The sequence below is a fragment of the Arvicanthis niloticus genome, chromosome 16 (assembly GCF_011762505.2).
Source record: "Arvicanthis niloticus isolate mArvNil1 chromosome 16, mArvNil1.pat.X, whole genome shotgun sequence".
In the NCBI taxonomy this organism is placed as follows: Eukaryota; Metazoa; Chordata; class Mammalia; order Rodentia; family Muridae; genus Arvicanthis; species Arvicanthis niloticus.
Window position 1 is genome coordinate 67,070,552 of NC_047673.1, and position 13,706 is coordinate 67,084,257.

The 13,706-nt window shown below is 34.2% G+C and overlaps 1 protein-coding gene across 6 annotated transcripts in view; it reads right to left on the reverse strand.

The window, feature by feature from the left end:
- Window positions 1-13,706, reverse strand: part of Akt3 (AKT serine/threonine kinase 3) — a 235,279-nt gene that overhangs the window by 87,700 nt on the left and 133,873 nt on the right. For all 6 annotated transcript variants that reach the window (XR_013104487.1, XR_004608447.2, XM_076914571.1 and 3 more), the window contains one exon: window positions 4,185-4,296. Coding sequence is in view for 4 of the 6 variants with exons in the window: in XM_076914571.1 (XP_076770686.1) it covers window positions 4,185-4,296 (112 nt within the window). In the remaining 2 variants the exon portion in view is untranslated. The remainder of the gene's footprint in view (window positions 1-4,184; window positions 4,297-13,706) is intronic.

The window sequence follows — 13,706 nt, forward strand, 5'->3', positions numbered from 1 at the left end:
GAAAACATGAAGTTGGGAAGGGTCCAGGGTGAAGGATGATCCAGGGTGATTCCAAGTGGTATGGAGAGTGGGATGGTTATAGATAAAATACATCATATACATTTATGAAATGCTCAAAAACACACAAATATATACACATTCTAAAATTATACTAACTGAAATTATATGGAACCTGAGTAAAGACACAGAATGAGAGAAATATATAGAGAGTAAATAATAAAACTATGCATACATGGTCATCTTTCACAGGCCACAACTACATAAAGCCAAAGGAGACTTTCTTCAACAAATGGTTTTGGGGAAAAATGGGTGTCAATATGAAAAAGAATTAAATGTAAGTCTTATTTTAAACCACACATACACATTTCAAAATAAACACCTAAATCTACAAAGCTAGAAGAAAACACAGGTGAAATCTTCATGACACCTGTCTTAGCAGTGATCTTTGACTATGACACCAAAAATACAGGCCACAAAATGAATAGCAATTAAAAAAAAAAACTACTTTGAAACAAAGAAAACAGCAACATAAAAATGAGACTTAAGAAATAGGTCAAAGAGTCTGAAATATATATATCTTACATATATATGAAATATATTTGCATAGGTATGAAATTTTTTATTTTAAAGAAATTCTCTAAGTTTGAAGCTAAACTGATCTACACAGGCAATTCCAGGCTAGGTATAACTACACCTGACAAAATGAAACTGTGTATCACCATGCACCCTCCCCCCACCAAGGAAATAAAGGAGGTTAGTTCCTAATTTTTGATAAGGAACTACTATAACTCAATAACCAAAAAAAGAAACAAAGAAACAAACAAATAAGTAATCCAATAAAAATGAACAAAAGACGGGTCTCAGCATTTCCATACTCAGGCAAATGCAAGGCATGGTCCACAGTAAGGCAACGTCTCAATCCTTGCTATGAAAGACATTAGAAAATAGATGATGGCAGGTGTTAGTGGTGCTACTAGTAGCAGGTGCTGTGTAAAGGAGTATGGCAAATCTTTCAAAAATTTTAAAACTACCCTATGATCCAGCCATCCCATTTCTGGGCATTTACCCAATGAATTAAATTAACCATTCAAAAAGGAAATGGCTTGACCATGTCCACTGTAGTACTACTCACACAGTCTGGAGGTAGAAATAACATAAGTATCAATCAACTGATGAATGAATAAAGAACTTATATACACACAACAGAATATTCTTTACTCTTAAAAAAAGAACTCTGTCATTTAAGACAATATGAAAGAAACTAGAGATCACTATGCTAAAAAAGCTAGGCACAGAAAGGATCATATTATCTCATGCATATGAGGAATCTAAAAGTGTTGATCTTCTAAGTTTGAAGAAAACAATGATGACCAATGACTACAGAGACTAAGGGGGGAGAAATGGACAGTAAAAGACTGATTAGTGAATATGAGTATAGTTGGATTTGAGCAAAAAATTATGTTGTGCTACTGTATAGTCAGGAGAACATAGATAGTAATATACTATGTATTTCTAATAATTACCTTAAATAAATGTTTGAGGAGATAGATATAATTTATACATATATTAAAATATGACATGGTATTCACTAATATATATATATATTTTATGTTTTCAACTATAAGTTAATATAAACAATTTTAAAAAAAGAAATGCAATAAAATATCTAAAGACTTTTTTATTAAAAAAGATAACATGGGAAACTGCTTCAAGTTAAAAATTTAATAAAGTTTTTCTAATTAAAACCAATATTACTATTAAGGACAACAGAAAATATAACGGCAAAAAAAGAAAATGAAAATCTAAAAGCCTACACAGAGAGAGAGAGACACACACACACACAGAGACATACACATGCCCACATGCACACACACATGTTTACACACATGCACAAGCACACACACATACACCCACATATTCATAATTTAATTATTGTGAAGAAAAATGAGTCAGTAAGATCTGAGACATTAGACTCACCACTTTAAAAAAAATGTCCCAATACTAAATTATCCATTGAAATTAAGTAGCACACACAGGAAGAATCCACCTAGTTTACAACACACAAAAAAAATTCAGACTGAGGCCAGAACATTACAGAGGATTTGAACTCTGAGACACCTCTAAGTCCTTGCTGACACTAGATTGGAGGTCTATAAAGTCTCCAGACAGCAGGTGCCTCCTAAATATAGAAACACATACTCCAACAATAGGGTAATTTCCATTTTCTTAAAAATAAATGAGAGAAAATTGATTCTTTAGATAAGTGGACAGATACTGAAGGAAAGTCCAAGGACTTTAGAGGCTGGAGAGCTGGCGTAGCTGATGTCCACCTCACAGCTCATACTCATCTCAGCCCTCAGGAAGTCAAGGCAGAAGGACTGAAACAAGAGCGACATAGTAAGTTTCAGGCCAACCTGGACTGCAGAGCAAGAAACCATCTAAGCCGTTCTACCCCAAATTAAAAAGATATGGCTTATATCCAACTTTGGGAGCAAAAATGGGCAAAAATCAGTCAAGCTTCAGTAAATGTTAAAAATCCATTCATAATAACATTTTTCAAAGAAATCCTGCATTAATCAGTCACCTAGTAAACACCTTGTCATCACATCCTGGACTGTGAGCTCAAGATTAAATAGAAAATGAAATAAAGCAAAACAAGATATGATCCTTGATGTCAAGCAGTTTACAAAAAGAAAACAAAAGTAATAGAAGTGATACATTTGTTTTAAAACCGGGGAGTGGGCTGCAGGGACTGCTCGGTGGTTAACAGCACTGCTGCTCTCCCAGAGAACCCAGGTTTGATTCCTAGTACTCACAGGGGAGCTAAAAACCTTCTGTCTGTAACTCCAGTTCCAGGAGATCTGAAATCTTCTTCAGGTCTCTATGGATAGTACACAATGTGGTACTTGGATATACATGCTAGCAAAATACACATACACATAAAATGAAAAGAAAAAGGAATAAAGCTACGTAAATATGTAGCCAGAAAACCCACCAAAATCAGGCTAAGTACTGGGGGAAAATTGCTGCTTGACACTAAGACCCCAAAGACACAAGAGCTATTATGACTACAGCTCTATGCTGAGGTCTATGTTGTGAATGAACTCAGTGTGTCGAAGCCTGGGGTCGATGAATGGGAGCGAGGCCTGAGAAGGGTGAGCACACAAGCCTGTATATACTTCAAAACAAAGAATACTGCCAATATAAAAAATAAAGTCATATTAGTGACACACTGGTATTTTTCTTTTCTATGCTCCTAAAATACATCACAATTTATTGATTGAAAGTATTATTAAAAAAATATTTTAGGATAAAAAAAGCTAGGGCTAGGTCTGCAGCTCAGTGATAGAGCACTCACCTAGCATGTAAAAACCCTTGGTCCAATACACAGTATTTAAAAAAACAACAACAACAACAAAAGCTTTTGTCATTGATCATTTTAAAATATTATTTTGTTTCATTAAGGTCTTAGAGAAGCATGTTAGAATAAGTTATTCTATTAATAATAATTAGAAGGCTATTAATATTCTACTTTTAAAAGTTGTTGATTAGGATAAAATATAATAGCATATGTAGTAAAATAACCTTGTGATTGGGTTTGCTAGATCTAACTCATTATCAGGCCATCAGATAAAAGAATATTAAGATAAAAGTAGAAAGTAGCAAAACAGGTACAAAAACAGTCGATCAAAAGAATGGAAATACAGTCCGTGGACGTCACAAAGCTGTTCTGCATCAGTGTTGTTGCTCATCAGTCACAGGATATAGATTAGTTACACTAATCAATCCTATTATTTACTAATATTCTAAAGTTTAGACAAAAATCTTAGAATCCTTCCCATTTGGCCATTAAAACTAACATGCATACAGGCAGTCACACGTGAGACCTTTTACTAGCACATTTCGTTCTGAATTTCAAACATAAGCACAATATAGTTTGTATAAAAAGTGTTCATCTTAAAAAAAATATTTATGTACTGTTTTCTCAGAAGAACTTTATTTTAAAGTAGTCCAAGGATGATTTATCATTTTCCAGCCCTAGTTAAACATGCAAGACAACAGAAACAGAACAATAAAGCGTAACATATTGCAAATATTTTTATATCTAATTACAAATAATGAATCCAGATACAAATACATCTTTACACTATTTTTAACATAATAATAATAAACAAGTCTCTTACCTTTCCTCTGGTGTATCTACATGAAATGTTCTCTCTATAACAGTGGTCCACTGAAGACATCTGATAATAAATGTATTTGGCTTTGGTCGTTCTGTTTTCATTAACTGACATTCTATAAATAAAATTAAGTATTTCTTTAAATACACAAGCACTTAAAACCATTAAATAGTTGACAACTACACAATGTTATTCTAAACAAAATACACAGCAACTTACAGCTTTCCACAAATATCTGTTGAAGGTTATTCACAACTTGACCTCAGTATTTCTTTGGAGCCTGACCAGTTCAACCTGCTAAACCAGACTCTTCAATTGTTCCCAAACAAGTCTTGTTCTTTCCTGTATCCTTAACTTTTGCTTCTGCAGCTTCTACTATCTGAAACACCTATTTATTTTAACCCTTTCCATTTTTAAGGGCCAATTGTCATAACAATATCAATCCTTAAAGTCTAGATCAAATCATAATCATTGCATAAATGTTTTGTTTACTTTTGGGCACAGACTTGTCATTTCCATGTCTATACTTTCATTTATTTATTACTATGCCCCTTTTTTTTCACTTGACATTGTATTATAGTATCAAACATTTTAAAAGAGTAGCTTTTATCAATGTGCAGTCTTCTCAAGCAATAAACTTCTTGTAATTCTTAGTGTATAGTCACTAGCATCAGTCAGCCAGGAACTAATTAGATTCAGTTAGAAAAAAATCTAGGAAGATGTCAAAGCATAGTCTAATTTTGACGGTATGAATGTAGAGTCCCATGCCTCTCTCACAAGGAAAAGGAAGCAGAAGCCACTTGTAAATGGCAATAAGCCAAGTAAGACATGGGTTGTCCTGCTCTTATTAAGAGCCTGTAATCCTCACAAGCTAAAATTGAATTATGGGCTTGGTAAGACAGTGAATTCTTCAGGTGATGGGTCAGAGGTAAAGAGAAGTGCCATTGTGTTGCTTTGTATGACTAGAAGGGCAGTGACAAAGGACAATCATGAAAGAAAACCTATTGTTAAAACAAAGAACAAAACAAAATAAAAAACAAAAAGCTGAGTTTCCCTGGGAGACAACACACATACATTTCCCTGGGAGAAAACAAGCATAGACTAGGGAATCTTAATTTGGCTTGCTTTAACCCCAGGGTAGGTAAGGCAGAGTTGTACATAGCAGTGAATGTAGACACGGACAAGTAAAAGGGCATGTGCAGCAAGAGCTCCAATCAAATGAGCAAGTGCTGACCAGATATCCGTAACAGAGAATAACCTTATAGAGTCTGAGAGCCTCAAGCTGCAGGTCAGCAGGCAGGAAGAACTCTGGAGACACCTATCTACAAAGTACAAAGGCAGGCATTCGGCCTGTACACAGCCCAGTATTAGAGGAGATTTCAACAATTCCAACACATTTATAAATCATTCACTAACAAATTAGCCACCCCTAGAGCATATGAACCAGAAATCAGGTAGTATCTTCCTAAGAGGATTACCTGCCCAGCCCCACAGACTGCAGTTAAGCATGGTGTACAGAGGTCCCAGTGCATGAAAAAGAAGGGATACTAGTCAAGTGAAGACAGTTCCAGCAGACATTAGATACTTGTCTAGTATCAGCAACAGCATGAACAAGAAAAAAAAAAATAGTCTCCAAATTCAACAAACCCTCCCAATATATACACCTGGATCACTACACAGAGAGAAGCTCCATCAAATACTTTCCTTTTCTTTTAATCTTTGTATTCTACTTTTCCTTTTCACTAAACTTTTAATAATGTTTTAGTATATTTTATATCATGCTATTATTCCTTTTTATATGTTAATCTAATTTTTATGTATTCATTGGTAGCCACTTTTTTCCTTATCTTTTCTTTTGCTTCCTCATGATTCTTCTCCTTTCCAACTTAATACTATTTTAATTTTAATACATTAGATTAACAAACACATTTTTAATTTCTCTTCATTTCTTATCCTTCATTTAACTAATCTTGTTTATGAAAATGTCACCACTGGGTACAAGTTCCTTCTTTTTCCAATTTAATCTCTCCTCATTTCTACTCCTTCATAACATTCTTTTCAACCCCCTGTGGATTTATTTAACCTTGCTTTTCCCCTGCTTCTGTCCACCCTGTTTTTGAGCGGTAGCTTCAGTGAGCATAGTCTCCCCATCTGTTCATTTCTTGGAATGCTTGGTCCTCAGCTGGGAAGACTTAGGAAGTATGGCCTCATTGGAAAAGGTGTGTCACTAGATCTGGGCTTTTGGTTTCAAAAGCTTGCATCATTTCTAGTATCTACCTCTTTTTGGGGGGTTGCCTCCTTGCCCCCCGAAAAAGTAACAGAAAGCCATACCAAGAGACAAGCAAATTACAGCACAGAGATACAAGAAATGTAAAAACCTTGAGATATCAAGATTCCTCAACATGATTAGAAACAGATCAACTACCAAACTATATTAAAATATAAAAATGTGAAATGAAATTTTTGTAAGATTATCTGTAAAAAAAAAAAAAGACACAAAAGACACAACAAGCAGACACATCCAATCTTGAAATGAGAAAGTAAAGTCGGCAACAAAGCAAGCAAAAGAAACATAAAAACCAGAAAATGGAGGGGGAATAATCAGCAATACTAGTTTTAAAAACATTCAACAAGAAAACTGATATGGGGGAGGATAACTAGAAATGAAATTTTTAATGGGAACAAAAAAAAAGAAAAGGAAGAAGAGGAGGGGAGGGGAGGGGAGGGGAGGGGAAGGGAGGGGAGGGGAGGAGAAAGCACCATCAATAATAGACTTGACAAAGCAGAAGACAGAGTAAGAAAAATCAGATATAAAGAGCTTGAGTCAACAGAAAACTACCACTAAAGTCAATATGGAAAAGTAAACAAATGGATATCTAAGAATTCTGAGAAGTAAGCAAGGAGGCAAATCTATCAATTCACAACAAGAAAGGTCTGAGATAAACACTAAAGGAATTAAAAATGTCTTCGTAAATCTATAGAGACAGATATCCAAACACAGGCAAACATGGGGATCTCTTCAGCACACAATAAAGTCAAAATGAAAAAACTCTAAGTCAAGGAAACAATATTAAAAGCTGTATGGGCAAAACCTCCAATCCAGAAAGGCAAACATGTTAGAATTTAGAATAATATCAGATCTCTTATTAGTATTCTTAAAAGTTAAGAACCACGGAATGTTGCTACATTCAGCAAAGATAGCTGTGAAAATTGACAGAGACATTTAAAGACAAAAACAAATGAAAGCAGTTCATGGCCACTAAGCCAGCACTACTGGAAGTTTTCACATGAATTTAGAATAGGCAAAGTAAGACTGTCTCAATCATAAGAGCATGAAAAAGAGCAAATTTCACAACAGAAGAGAACGAAGAAAAGAAACCTAGAAAAGAATTCATCATCACGTTCAGTGCAGTAAACCAACAGATCCTAATACTAACAACAGGGGAGAGAAAAGGTCAAAGAACAACAGTCCAACTAGCCAGAAAAAAAACAACCGACAAAATTATCATAATGAATAAACATCTCTTAATATTAATTTAAAATATAAATAATCTCAACTCACCAATGAAGAGACACAGTTTGGTAAACAGGATAAAAATACTAAATCTAGCTATCTGTTGTTTCCAAGAAATACATCTACCACACTGGTAAAGGAACCAAAAGGCTGAGTCAAAGTGTAAAAACCAAATAGAAACAGACACCAAAACCAAGCTGGCATATAGCTATTCTGATAGCTGGATGAAGTATACTTCATGGTAAAAATAGTCAAAGAGAAAGCCACTACATATTAAATAAGAATAATTCATCAAGAAAATAAAATAATTATAAACATAAATGTTACTTCTCCTAATTTCATGAAAAATTACCAACATAAAAGGTCAATAGGTCCTGAAATACTAATAATGCATGATCTCCATGTCCTAATCTGTAAAAAAGTCATCCTAACTAAAATCAATTTAACCTAAATAAAAGAAGCACACCCAGAGCTCTGTAAAATAACAATCTTATGCCACAAAATACTAACTTTACAGATTATTTTTGTGACCATCATTGTGTATGCATGGTATAGATGACACATGCATTAGACTGTGCCTCTGTTGATCTGGGCAGCACAGAGATGGTCACTGGACGTCCTCCTTAGCACTACCCATCTTACTCTCCCTAGACAGGGAGTATCCACTTTCAAATCTCTGTTAAACTGGCTCTTACATTAAGCAGTTACACTAGTTAAGCACTCCAGAATAACCAACTACGAGCTGAATTTCAAACACTGCTTACTGTACACCATTCTGAACCACAGATGACACAGTTTGTTTGAAATTCTAATTTTTCTGCAAACCTGAAAGCCAATTAACATGTATATGTATATATTTCCAAAAGAAATTATAAGAAATCATCTGTTCAGGTTTTATTAAACAGTTTAAAATTTTATTTCTACTTTTTAAATCTATGAATACTTCTTTTATCCTTTTAAAAATATTCTCCTAAGGCTTGGCATGGTAGCACATATCTTTAACTCTATTACTCAGTAACCAGTGGCAGTTGGGTCTCTGTGAGTTTGAGGCTGGCTTGGCCTACATAAGGAGTTGCAGGATGCTAGGGCTGTATATTGAGACCATCTTCCTCTACTAAATAAATAAAAAAGTGATGTTTAATTACAACTACATCTTAAAGGTATTCATGTAATATACTGAAGATAGGTAAAGTCTGTGGCCAACAGATAGCCATACCAGCACAGCCATTAAGTGACCATTATCTGTCAAATGCTGTACTCTGAATGGTTTCTAAATGCTTCTACTTTAAAGTAAAACATAAAGTGTAATTATCCTCCATTTTGTAAATGAGTAAATCTATAAGGTTCAAAGTAGCTAAATAATTTGTTTAAAATGCACAGCTTGTGTGAAACTGTTTGAAGACATACCTTAATAGTATCTGAATCCAAATCCCAAGCTCTTTCAAAAAAAGTGCTAGAAAAATTGTCTATGAAAACTGAGTAATCTGTGGAAACAAGGAGACTAGACCTAGTCCATTTTGTTGCCCCTCCTACTCCTTCTCTGAGCTTGGTTTCTCTCCATCTATGATACCTTTTCATTACAAAGAAAAGAATTTTCACCTGCCGACTTTACTATGGGAAAGAAGAAGTTGAATATCTTTGTTCCCGGCTCTAACACTGCACAGGGAAGGACAGAGAAGGAATATTCCCTTGCAGAATCCTGGTTGATGGTACTGATTGTTTCTCAGGTTAGGTCCAGTCAAGGAGAATGACATCAATCTCTCTGAATTATTCTTATGTCTGGGATTCATGCTGTACATTACCAATTATGTTACATAATAAACATGTTTACTTACTAATGATGAATAACTGATTCCCAAAATGGCCTACACCCAGCATTACATTTCTAGTTACTGTTCCTGACCCAAAATCATATTACACAAAAGCAACATATATTTTTCCACGCAAAGAAATTGAAAATAAAACAAACCCTCATTCTTTATTGCTTAACAAAGTCAATAATGAGAAGCCTATGATCAGGTTACTAATATAATTTTTCTATTCTGGTAGATGTTCTTCACTTTTATGATCTGTATTTCATACTCTGGCATTTTAAAATACTACTTTGGTACCTTCATGGGATACTATCGGTAGCTTTAAATCATGAACCTCTCCAAATAGATTTTATTTAATGTATATGGTTTCCATAGAGACCACTATTTATACAAAGTGTATTTTGAGAGTCAGCATTTTCACTACTAATATTTTTCATGCTGTCTATCCACCATATCCTGCCTCGCATGAAATACATGTATTAAGTGTTCTACAGTAACCTTTCTTTGCACACACAAAATTGCTAATAAAAATACACTGTATTTACTTTTAAATAATTGTTCAAACACTAAAGTGCAACCCTTTACTGAAAGAATGTTAGTATAGTTACTAGCATTTAGTAGAAACAAAATAAGAAATTGGGAACAATATTTTTATATTTATTTATTCCAATATATTAGCCATGAACTGTTTTTCCTTTTAATAACATTTTAATTACATGCAAGTATTAAGGTAATTTCTGGGTTGAGGAACTCACAATACAATAGATGCAAATAGTCAAGGAACAAGCAAGACAATAAACACAAACAGTCAAAGAACGTGCATGACAATAAACCAAGTCCTGTGATCACTCCTATGATCACTGTTTCTAAAGGCTCATCAGGGTGAGCCTACTTCCCTGTCCTAGCCCACAGTCATTTTATGCCTGAAGTCTACTTCTTTGTTCTAGCCTAAGATTTAGATTCCTGCCATGGACTTTAAAATGTGGTAATATATATACCAAGTAATCTACAATGATTTTAAGTGTACAGTTTGCTGAATATATATATATATATATATATATATATATATATAAAATCTCAAAATGCAACTTAGTACCTTAAATACTTTTTCTGTTTAATATCTTTTTTTCTACTTAGGATAAGGTCTCATGTACCTTAGGCTTGCTTCAAACATAGTTTTTAGCTGAAAATGACCTTGAACTTCTGATCATCTTGCCTCTATCTCCTGAGTGCTGAGATTACAGTCCTGTACCATCATTCTCAGTTTCATAAGGTTTTGAGGCTGAACCTTAGGCTTTGTGATTTCTAGAAAAGAAGTCTACCAAATAACCTATTTTTAAAACTTACAACAGAATTCATCCAGCTCTGTCAGTCTATGACAATTTTGTTTATTCCCTTGTCAAAATAAAATGATCTATAACAATAAAAATTATTGATGTGAAAATGACATAAAATTTTGTAAAGTCACAAAACAGAATAATTTATAAGGTAACCAATAAATCTGCAAATAATTTAGACTATAACAAAGTTCAAAATGACTGAAATATTGCTTTAAGTATATTATATGCATATTTAAGTTATAAGAACAGCCTATAGAAAGAGAAACTATCAGTATGCATTTTGAAAGCAGTAACTGTTGCTAGTTAGATGATTCAATTATCAAGAACTATTCTGGCATGTTTCAAAAGCACTGCCATTTTAAAACATACAAAATATCTAAAAATGCAACCATGGAAATAGATTCTAAGTGCATTGGTTGGGGTGAGAGAAAAAGACAATGACAAATTGGTCCAAAAGGACACTGAGACTTCATAGTTGGAAGACTATTGTGCTGACAATTAGTAACAGAGGAAGCAGAGCACAAAACAAATGAATGAAAAAGGCTGCACTTGCAGTGAAAGGCCTTATTATAGTGCAGAAACATTGTTATAATAAAGGGGCAATGTACTCTCCTCTATGGAACTTCCAAACAGCACCCCAATCTCTTTTCTTTTCCCCTGCATTGCATTTTTTCATTAGCATCTGCTTGATTATGTATTATTTCCAACCCCAAACAATTTCTCTATATTTTTTCTAAATCCTGAGGTTGAAAGACCCCTCCTTCCACTCTGGCCTTAGGCCTCATTTCACATTACTAGAAATTTAGCAAATGCTTTTAAATCAAGACAGATATGGGATCAGGGGACAATAAGGCAGTGATTTAGCACTTATAATTCAGGAGAAGCAACAAACATGTGAAACTCGAATACAATTTGCCAAAATGTTGATAACTACGTAATTTATCAAGAATATCCAGATGATATTTCCTCTAAAACTTAGTGTCTGTGCTGTGGCTTCTGATATGATTTGAAGATCAATGCTGAAAGCTTTATATACTAGTAACTTCTCTGCACCATTACTCTTTCCTCAGATGGAAGCTGTTCCCCAAATCTAAAATGTATCTTTATATACTAGATGAGAATGACAAGAGTTGATCAATAACACTGGCAAACAAGTTAAGAGGATTGTAAGCATTTCTCCCCTGAACTCCCCACTGGAAAAACTCACCCTGAAGCCCTAAGCAGTAGACAGGCTGAAGTAAGGAGGAAGACCAGAACAAGCACTGGACTTAAAGCTTTTGCTGTAGTCTACATGTGTCAAAATACTGATGAAGGACAGTTATATGATCTGCTCAAATTAAGCAGTATTTTTTTTTTTTTTTTTACAAAATAATCAATAGACCTGATCATTACACTGGCATCTACCCTTATGTATCCTAAATGGGTTCACCATACTCAAAATATACTTTGAGAATAAGTGTGTGTGTGAATGTACCATCTTTCAGATCTTCAAGATCATAGTTTTCTTTGGGTATTGACTACTCTTTACCTAAAGAATCTTAACTCAATATATAAACAAGATGAATTCAAGCTAAGCATTAGACCACAGTTATTTGCTTTGAGACGCTAAGAAAATTTTAATCTCTATAGGTCTGCTTTATTATCTAGTTTTTTTAAAAAAGGGAAGAATATGTTATGTTTCTTATGGTAAATATAATTATAAAAAGTAAAACAACTGATATAGTAGGTTTTTAAATGTCAATTCTTTCCTTACTCCCATCAGTCTCCAGTTCCCTATGCATTAAATTTTAAAATGGGATTAAAGAACCAATTACAATAGGCATATAACCATGATCCTAATTTTTAAAACCACACACAAATCCTCTACTATCTAGAAACTAAAATTTTAAGTTGCAAAATAATATACAGAAAATAGTCAAAGACTAAATCATATAAAAGTATATATGCTCAACCAAACATTTTCTATAGACTTTATCAGACCATAATTGATTAGAGTTTGAAAGCAACAAGCAGAATTGTTTTTGCCATTCAAATATGAAAGGACATCACAAAAGACAGTGCAAGGATTAGAAATAATATAAGACAACAATAAAAGGATCCTTAGCTATGCATCAAAGTTGGCTTGGTATCTGGTGGTTTATACATCAGTTTAGATAACGACCAATGTCCATCCTCTCTCTACCCACATTATGGCACCACCCTAAAGAAAAGGATTGGTTTTGTTTTATTAATGAAACATTTCAAGAGATATCAATCTGTTCCAAGCTAAAAACTATTCTGAAGAATAATAAGGCTGCTCTGTAGGCAAACCTATACGGCATTTTCTTAATTAGTGTTGATGTGGGAAGGCCCAGCCCATTGTGAGTAGTGCCGACCCTGGGCTCATAGTCTTAGGTTCTAGAAAACAGCAAGCAGAGAAAGCCATGAGGAGCAACCCAGTAGGCTGTATTCCTCCATGGCATCGGCTTCTGTGTGGATTTCAGCCCTGGTTGAGTTCCTGCCTCACTTTTAACAAACTGTTAACATGTAACAGTGAGGGAAATAATCCCTTTCCTCCTCAAATTGCTTTTGGTCATGATGCTTCATCACAGCAATTGTAACCCTAACTAAAACTCCTTTTTCCTTCAATAGTTTCCATTCTATATGGAGACAGGAATGACATACCATTGAGCTTTGGTTCGTTCTTGAGAATTCATACCTATTTAATTCAAAAGGGAAGATATTCAGCTGAAGTTCCAGAGAATTTTTAAAATTAGAATAGTATTTCTACCTAGAATCCAGCCTGTCTTTTAAAAATGTTACTATTTCTCTAAAGAATCTCAATCTCCAGAGAGGGTTTTTCTCAATAGTCTAGTTT